Source organism: Mixophyes fleayi, chromosome 3 (assembly GCF_038048845.1).
Source record: "Mixophyes fleayi isolate aMixFle1 chromosome 3, aMixFle1.hap1, whole genome shotgun sequence".
NCBI lineage: Eukaryota > Metazoa > Chordata > Amphibia > Anura > Limnodynastidae > Mixophyes > Mixophyes fleayi.
In genome coordinates, this window is record NC_134404.1 from 8277358 (window position 1) to 8287681 (window position 10324).

Consider the following 10324-nt stretch of genomic DNA (forward strand, 5'->3'; position numbering starts at 1 on the left):
TGGACTAAACCATGTTACAATGCAAGGGGTGTACATTAATTTATTATTTGCACATCAGGTAAATACTGGCTGTTTTTTCATGTAGCACACAAATACTTGATAACTTTATTTTTACATTGAAATTTTAAGTTGATCTAAGACATGCCCTACCCCAACTATGAATTTGTCCCCACATTTTAAATTTACCTCCCCCTCCAATGCAACATGGTTTTGCCAAGGTGCAAAGTTACTCCTTTTTTTGCTTTGCTCTCCTCAGGCCAAAGCCCATGATTCCATCCATAATGGTGAAAAATATGCTCCATTTATTCATCTAGAACCATCATATAGACTCCATGAAGAGATTTCTACAGCTTCTTCTACTGCTCTCTTCACTGGGTGACGGACAGTCACGGCCTAGCTGCAGCCTCCAGAGTTGGCCAATGGAGCCCTTCACTCAACATGGGGATATCCTCCTTGGGGCAGTTGTTGTTGTCCACTCTGGCTTTGAGATTCAAACACCAACTTTCCAAGAGGTGCCAAAGCCAGCTCTATGCACTGGGTAAGTGCCATGGGCATTTTTGTCATAATTGAAGATGGTCGGTTTCTATGGTCTCTCACTGCATCTTCTAACCTGAAATATATGGTGGTAAAAATCTTTCTTGAAATGTGTGACACATATTTAAAAAGCAAACACATTCTTAATTGTGACTAGATAGTCATGCATGAGAACAGCCCTACACAGCCCTATACACCTATCATCCAGACTAAAAATGGGATGATCCTTTGTAAAAGCTGTCACCTTTCAGCTCAAATCCACATCATTCATGTAACTTTAAAAAAGGGAAAACTTAATTTCTCCATTATCACATCATTTTTCACAGGTTCCACATTCGCTATTATCGGGATGTTCTAGGATTCATCTTTGCAATTGATGAAATTAACAATTCCCTGGACCTCTTGCCTAATGTCACTCTGGGCTTCAGTCTTCTGGATTCATGCATGTCTGAACCCAGAGCTGTTGGAGGATCTCTGTCCCTGCTATCAGGGGTTAGAAGCTCCTTTCCAGGATTCGATTGTCACATCCACTCTTTGATGGTTGGGATTGTAGGAGAACGTGTGTCTGCTTTATCTCTTCCCATTGCTCAGATCCTTGGTGTCCTCCATTACCCACAGGTATTATACAGTCACAATCACTCTTTGTGTGTTTTTTTTTTTTACTTCAATAAATTTTTATCTCTTTGTGTGGTTTTAATTACTGATAGATACATCATTTAAGTCTTACAAATTAATATTGTCTCAAGAATATAAATTATAGAAGTGATTACTATTGAACACAGTATAAATATTTACCTTACATAACATTATTTAATTTTCTACTAATATATTTCGCACAAAAAATAATAAATATATGTTCCTTTTCCAGATCAGCCATGGAGCAACTCTGTCAGCTCTTAGCAATAAAATCAATTTTCCATCATTTTTGCGAACAGTACCCAGCAACAGGTTTCAGAGTGTTGCTTTTACTCAACTCATTGACCAGTTTGGATGGACATGGGTGGGAATGCTGGTTGTAGACAATGACGTAGGCCAGCAGGGTGGACAGGCTATCCAAGCTGGCATAGAGAGAAGTGGAGGTTGTGTAGCATTTTTGGAGAAAATCCACCTGAGTTATTCGATAAGGCAGGTTAAGAGAGTGGTACAAACCATTAAGGAAAGTTCGGTCAATGTGATCATTCTCCACAGCCCTGAAGTACACGTGAGAGCTCTGCTAGATGCCATGTTTGATGAGGGGGTGACTGAAAAAAATTTAATTTCTTCGGCTTCCTTTGGATTGTCTCCTGGCCTCTTCTCCAAAAAAGCCTGGAAAGTTTTGAATGGGACTATTGGGTTTATTGCTAAAACTGGAGCTATGCCTGGATTTGATGAAGTTCTCCATAAGCTTCACCCAATTGGCAACTCTACCTATCCATTTATAAGGCTTTTCTGGGAGACGGCATTCAACTGCAGATGGTCTAGTGGAGATATAGAACATAATACCTCAATTGCCCCAGATATAAAGGAGAATGTGTTGTGCACAGGGGCAGAAAATTTTGGAGAGACAATTTCATTGTTATTTGAGACAAATGACCTTAGTTATACCTATCATGTTTACTTGGCTGTATATGCCTATGCACATACACTGCACTCACTTCTTGGTTGTCTTACTAAAGAAAAGGACTATTCTAATAATGGTGCCTGTGCAAATATTAGGGATGTACGACCCTGGAAAGTAAGTGACGAGTGATTCATTCTATAATAACACCTATTAATAGAATATATATTATCTTCAGGGAGTATATAGCACAACAGGATGGACCAACAAAGGCAAACTTACCTAACTTTTATTCAAATGTGGCATTTATAACGTACTTATTGCAAAATATACTATATTACTTAAATCCTAAAGATCATGTAGTAATTTCAGTAAGGATAAAAAGTATACATTAAAGACCGACCTTAGTTTTATATTCAGGAGTTAAGGGTTCTACTTACATAGATATTGTCCATTGGTTAGTTGATACCTTGGGATCAGTGCAGTAAAATCAAAATACATGAATGATGTCTGTTTAGAATAATTGCTCTATTTGTGGATAGGTCAATACATTCATCAATAGCAGTTTCCCAAGTAGGGAACAGTGAATGTGCGAAGCGATAACCAGTTTAAATTCCAGTAGAATTGTTAGTTGCAATTTTTAAACGTAACAGATTGAAAGTTTAGTTTGTAATTATATCATAATCAATTTAGAGCCTCTAATTAAACAAGCTTAATAAGTCTGCAAAATATCAGAATTTATAGAGGGTATATGCCCTGTAATTCCTAATACAAATAGCCCACTGGACTAGAAGACAACCTATGGATGTAACTCATTGGTAGCACAATTTAACCCTCTGTCATCCATCTTTAATTGGGATTGAAGGTTTAAAATTCCTGTATGACTCATTGCGAGTATAACTTGGAACCTGGAGAGTCCTGTTGAAGAATATAATTACATTGTAAATGAAAATAAAACCAAGTTAAAATATCCACAGATTAATATTATCTAAATTGGATTAAAAGTCATTGTTATTGATGCTTTGTTAATTAATGTCATTTTGCAATTTACTCAGGTGCTTCAGTACCTCAAGAAAACCAGTTTCCACACCAAGTCAGAGGAAACAGTAAAGTTTAATACTGACGGGGACGTCCCTGTCTCCTATGACATCATCAACATTCAGATTCTCGATAATAGATTCAATCTGGTGAAAGTGGGGAGATTCGACCCGGAGTCCAAGTGGGGTGACAAACTCACCCTGAATATCAGCGCTGTTCTGTGGAACGATCACTTCTCACATGTGAGTGCTGTCAATGCTACACACTTGTTTGCTAATTATAATTGATAAATGAGGTCTCCAGGACACACAAAATATAGTTTGAATTTTATTGTCACTTCCAAACAATAATTTACAGAAGTTTCACAGGTGACTGCTCATTTCCCATTTCTTTAGGAAGATCTCCTGAATCTGTCATTTGCACATATTTTTGTTAGTATTATTGGTGATGTATAATTAGTGTGACGTATTTCAGTTCCTGTTGGTTCAGCTTCCTTCTTAACCTCAAGACAAATGCACCACTTTCTTGTATAAGTAGTACCTGGATGGAGCATAAAGTGTTGGCAGATCTCTGGCGCTCTCCAGCTCTTGAAGCTCGTTCCCATACCACAATATGAAATCACAGTGCCAAGAACATTAATGTATCTACCGTGTATCCAGGAAAGAGCTCTCACATCTGTGCAAATCCTTCCATTTGAAGTCTCCACATCTTGATGCGTTATGTTCTTAATACTATAAATATTTGCTAATTCACAGAAATCAATGTCACATTAGGGCAATAAACTACATTTCACTTGATTTGTAAATGATGCTTAGTGAGACATCAAAGAACAGTTAACACCCTTTATCCATGTTCTTGTCAAGTCAGTGACTTGTGTTTAACCCTTGTTTAACAGGTGCCAGTCGCTGTCTGCAGTAACAGCTGCCATCCTGGGCACAGGAGAGCTCTTCGGCAAGGAGAACCAATTTGCTGCTATGACTGTGTTCCTTGTTCAGTTGGTGAGATGGCCAATGACACAGGTGGGTTCTCCAACAATATGTTATTTATTTGGCTAGAAGTTGCTTTATAAACACTTCCATTTGAATAAACAATTAGACAACTAGCTGGGCAAGTAGCAGTAACTACTGACATTTGGTGGAATATTTGTCTGAGGTGTAATAAAGAAATATATTGATAACCTCAGAGATGGGTTTCAGTCAACAAGGGTAAAACTTGCTCATTGACAAGTCCAAATGGCGGTAATTAGATAGATCATCATAGAATAAGTTAGAATGATTAAGAATCTATTTCTGAAGAGGCCACTGATGACCCATCGAATGGATAACATTTGACAGGACAATCACTATTCAATTACATAATACAGTCAATAATATTGATCAATTATTGATGAATTGTGAGTATCTGTGAGAATCTAGGACAACCGAGGATTAAAGGTAACAGATACATGGTGAGGACTGATTAAGCATTTATGATATGTCCTTTGTGTTGCAGGATATGTCCTATATCTAACAATCGTCACTTGTTATAGTCTTTTAGCTTCTGTCATTCTTATATGTATTGCTTGCTAAAGGGATGTTCCAGTCAGCCTACACTAGCTATAATGACAGGTATATTTTTCAGCAGTTTAACTTTGATTGACAGACACATATCCATACTATATATAGAAGATATGTACAACAATTCACATGCAGAGATTAGTAAATGAAGCATAGCAATGATCACAGCATTTATAAAGATTGTTAGTGCCTGGTTATCACATGACAGCTCCAGGGTCCACTTGTTCCTTACAAGACAAGACGCTCTGTGATCCACCCTCCCTGCTGTGCCACCCATTGTGATTCCTAGCAGTGTGCATGCAGCTTGTAATCAGGTGACCGCTGATGTCCCTGGGGCAGATAATTCAAATTATCCAGCCTATTTAATCCTGACTCTGAGCACTAATCAGTGCCAGAGTAGCAGGTATTCCTGCCCCTTGCATCTCCAGTGTCTCTCTTGCTGACCACTGCTTTCTCATGAGATCTTCCAGCATTGACTTTGACTTGGGTTCAGACTACCCTCATTGATACTAATTTTGTTACATGACTCCCCTCTGTCTTCCTGGTCCCTGACCCCAGTTTCTCATAGCTCCCTTCTCTTTTGTTTCCAAATTGTTGTTCTTTTCTTGTAAATTTACCAGACCTTGACTGTCTGACTTGTGTTTTCTATACTGAACTACAGGTTCCTGGAAGTAAAGCCCAAACATCCTTGTGGGGATCCCTGGTTAAAATGTGTGGGGGGTTTGGTTAAAAATCGGGGTCCAATAGACTCTGTATCACTGTCCTGCCAGCGCAAACCTTGGATGTTGCAAGGGATCTTAAGCCCTGCAAAGGATTGTTGAACCAGTGTTCAATGCAGTTCCAGCTCTTTATATAGAATTTTTCCTTCAAAAATGCGATAGTGGCCCATGTCATCTCTCTATTTTCCAGACAGCTCTCATCTGGGTTTTGCCTCTCTGTGCTTCTATCTATCTTTAGTGGAAGACTATTGCTATCTGACTGTACTGGATCCGACTGAGAAAGATCAGCTCCAAAGAAGTTATTGACAGATAAGCATAATTATTTCATATAACATGTACGCTGCTTTTTCTGATTATGATTAAAGGTATTTAAAATACTATTCTATGAGCACCCTTTTCATTTATATTATCTAAATTCTGAAACGCATTCTGCATGAGTACTAATATCAAGCTCAACTTTTGCACAGCTTATCATCTGCAATCCAATGGACAGACTGAGAGAGTTAATCAGGATCTTGAGACTTTCGTAATATGTATATTTCAGCGAATCAGGATGACTGGATAGACTTATTGTCCTGGGCAGAGTTTGCCTAAATGAATTACCTTCATGAGACTACCACTATGTCTCTCTTATTTGTTCAGTATGGCTTATCACCCTTGTGATATCATCCTTATCTTGCCACTTTATCACCCATTCTATCATCTGAAGTTCCTGCAACCTGCAATGGATCCACTTCTGTAGAGGTATTTGGATATTTTTTGGATGATAAAAAATATTTTATCATCAACCGTTTTTTCTCCTAATTCTCCTCCTCCCTCCATCCTGGTAGAACAAGAAGAAAAATATAAATTCTATCAGATTGTAAAGTCACGTATCTCTGGGGGTATCTTGCAATTTCTTTTAGACTGGCAAAGGATATGGTCCTGGGGAGCATTTTTGGGTCAAGTCTTATATTCATTCTTCCCATCTTCTCAAGGTTTTTTACAAGAGATTCCTGGACAAACCCTTTTTTGGGTGTTCGTTGTCCACACTTAAGAGGGGGGTACTATCACAAGGTGACACCAGGGTCCTTGTGTCACTTGTTTAACAGAATTAGCACTCAGCAATCCATCCTCCCTGCTGTATTCTACCTTTCCTTCCTAGCTGTGGGTGCACGGATTTCTGGTTTATTTATATCATGTGCTCAGGTGATAGCTGATGTCACTGGTGGTGGGTGACTCAAATGACCCAGGCTATTTAAACCTGACTCTGAACACTATTCAGTACCAGTGTATACTGGCTTGGCTTCAGACTACCCTTCTTAGAAACAATTTTGTTTGGTTTCTGGTGTTGGCTTCTCCTGACTCCTCTATTGATTCTGAATTTACTTTCTCTGCTATCAAGTGTACCAGACCTTGGCTGCCTGACATGAACTGTCTTCTCCATACCTTCTGGGCACTCCATTTTATACTACCAGCTTGTTACACCAAGGGGCAGAGCAGAGCACTGCAATCTGTGGACTCTTGGCTGCAAAGCCAGAACCTCCTTGTGGGGGTCCCTGCTGACAACTGGGGGGGGGGGGCTTTATACCTCACACCTCTGATCCGCCACCGGAAACCTTGGCTGGAACTGTTTCCCATTTCAGCCTTCACACTGGTAGATCTCTAAATTGTTATATCTGTTTATATTCAGATTTCACTCTGTTATTACTGAAATTAAAACTCAAACTTAAATCATTGTAGACTAAATTTATTTGATATCTAAATTGTTTTCTATAATTCTAAAGAGTGTAAATAATTTCTCATGGACATTTTGTCTTTTTGATTTAATGGAGAATGGTTTTATGTAATTGTAATTTCATAAACGTCAGCTTGGATGTTTATGTTCTTATGTATGTATTATGATATGTATTGTACATATTTTGATATTGATATTAGATTTTTTACTGTCATTTACTTGTTCAGTGTGGAGCAGTTTGTACACATATTTATATTGTATTTAGAAACTACAGCATTTTTTTACATTAATAAATGATAAATAATTGGTATTGTTGTAGTCCCAAAAATCTCTATTAAAGTTTTTGGACACTGCCTTTTTTTCATGTTTTCCATTCTCATGTTGTAAATTCCTACTTAATTGTTTGAACATTTTACAAATGTTTATTTTTGTCTTTTACTTTTGTCCTTTCATTCACATAGTTATGCAAATAGGAATATTATAACATGCAATACCTAGATAAAACCTAGATAAAACCTAGCAAAATGTTAAACTAAAATATATTATATATCACCAGTCAATTCCATTTTGACTACATTATTAAATATATCATAATGACTGTGAAAACACTGGGATTAGTGTATATGTCTGTGCTGCACAACTGTCATACCCAGTACCCATACAAGGTTCAGAATCAAACAGGCAAATATCCAAAGTATCAATAATTAGATTTATTTAACAGAAGGGTAGCTCTAAACAGCAATAATAACATTTAATAATGAACGGAAATAGCTCACGCTACAGTCTACAACTGTGAACAGGATAATGAGGTTCAGGCCAAAGGTCAGGGCAGGTTACAAGCAGGGAGAATCCAGTAGACTGGCAGAGGTCAGGGGCAATCCGCAAATGAACAGGAACCAGAACAAGCCAAAGGTCACAGTAAATATCAAAATTCAAAATTAGGGCAGAGTATCCACAGGAAACCTGGAAATGGTCAGCAAGTGTGGTGCACATACACTATAACCGGCAAAGAGACTAAGCCATCCCTGCCTTTAATAGTACTGATAGGCAATGAGAAGGTGTCAGAAACAAGCCCCATAATTAGACACAGTTAGCTAGTGATTAACTATGCCCTGAGCATGTGCCCCAGCTGTCAGGTCATCTTCTGGGGCGTGGCGAACTGACAGGTGTGTCCCGGTCGCCCTAGCAATGGCCGGGGCGCATTGACTGTAAGTGATGTCCTGGCTGCCAGGGAAACAGTCAGGAAACAGCCAGAAGAGAAAACAGCTGAGTCATCGCGACTAACGTGGCTGCTTGTGACACTCTGCTGACATAATGGTCTACTTTGCATATGTACACAAGTTTACAAAGCCGTGTTCTTTCAGACATGTTAACTTAAAAATACAGTACATACCTGGTTAAATATCAACATAATAATCGGGAAAACTAGGGAAACTAAGTGCTAGAAAAGTACATGTTTTTATACTCCACACTTTGTGAGAATTGAAGGGCAGATTGGTTGAGCGAAAATTAACCCCTTGTTTTGTCACAATGACTGCTAAAACATTAATATTATTACTTAGCATATTCCACTTACAAAATAAAATAGAATCCATCTTATCTATACAATAACTATATAAGTGATTATGGGTTTTATTGAATAACTGTTATTTTATTGTTTAGATGCTGATAAGTGCCTTAGATGCCCCTCTGACCAGTGGTCCAGTGAGGAAAAAGACAGATGTGTCGCAAGGGTGATAGAATTCCTTTCATACGAAGAGCCATTGGGAATTATTTTGGTGACGATGGTCATTACGTTCTCAGCACTCACTCTCTGCATCTTAGTCATATTCATTAAACACCAGGAAACACCAATTGTCAAAGCCACCAACCGGGAGCTGAGCTACAGCCTGCTGGTGTCTCTCATTCTTTGTTTCCTCTGTTGCCTGGTTTTCATCGGTCAACCATCCACTTTCAGTTGCCTCTGGCGACAAATTCTCTTCAGTGTGGTCTTCTCCATCAGCATCTCCTCTGTCCTGGCTAAGACTATCATGGTGATCCTGGCATTTAAAGCCACCAGACTTAACAGCCCCTTGAGGAGGTGGTTGGGTCCTACCATCCCACGAAACATTGTAGGACTTTCTTTGACTCTACAAATTATAATTTGCTCACTTTGGCTTTGCAATTATCCCCCTTTCCCAACACTGAACACCGACTTGAAAAGTAATAAGATAATAATTGAGTGTAATGAGGGACATAAAGTATTTTTCTATATGGCTTTGGGTTTCCTGGGCTTCTTGGCTATGGTAAGTTTCTTAGCAGCTTTCCTGGCAAGGAACCTTCCAGGAAGCTTCAATGAGGCCAAACTGATCGCATTCAGCATGCTGGTCTTCTGCAGTGTCTGGATCTCTTTCATCCCAGCCTATCTGAGCACCAGCGGTAAGTACACCGTGGCGGTGCAGATATTCACCATCCTGGCCTCCAGCGCTGGACTTCTCACCTGTATATTTCTTCCCAAATGCTACATTATCCTTCTGAGACCAGAGAAGAACAGCCGGGAACACTTAGCAAACAATAAAAGAATAGTAATGTTGGTTAATTAAGACGCAGCCAAATGTTTATATGTCTTGTTCCTCTAGAATTTTTAAAACATTTACTGAAAATAGTGATTGATCAGCCAAAAGGAAATCCCGGTGCTGGAAGTCACATGCTGGGCAGAATAGACGGAGCAGTGAAAGCCACAAACTCAAAACATCCAACGTTAGAAGCCTCTCTCTCTAGGCCAGTTACAGATTATTATTCAGGGCTTTTTCAATAGAAATAATAACATAAAATCAATATTATTAAATTAGAGCCTAATTTAATCTAATATACTTCTCTCAAAGACAGGGTAGTGAAACCTGTGTATAATGTAATATAAATACAAATCAGAGAGTGCTGATACAGAAAATATTACAAATGTATTAATAATAAAATAATAAAAACAATCGTGACACTGATCTAAGCTGACAAATTGTACAACAGATGCCCATATAATATGGATACCTATCCAAACACTTATGACAGATGAAAACATGAGATCACAAAAGATAATGTGAATATGTTCCAGGTGTTCCAAGACTTACTCGTTGGCTCACGGTCGGATTGCCATCTCTTCGATTCATCACACAGGTTAGAGGAACGGATGAGTACCGTACATGCTGTATGGAAATTATTTCTCAGCTATACCCTGTTTCAATTTATC

General features: G+C 38.6%; 1 protein-coding gene across 1 annotated transcript; it reads left to right on the forward strand.

The window, feature by feature from the left end:
- The first annotated feature begins 419 nt into the window (after positions 1 to 419).
- Positions 420 to 9917, forward strand: LOC142142585 (extracellular calcium-sensing receptor-like). Its single transcript, XM_075200465.1, has 6 exons — positions 420 to 538; positions 861 to 1152; positions 1403 to 2248; positions 3127 to 3351; positions 4005 to 4128; positions 8764 to 9917. The coding sequence occupies exons 1-6, from the start codon at positions 420 to 422 to the stop codon at positions 9681 to 9683; spliced, it is 2526 nt and encodes an 841-aa protein (XP_075056566.1). The 3' UTR covers positions 9684 to 9917.
- The last annotated feature ends 407 nt before the right edge of the window (positions 9918 to 10324 follow it).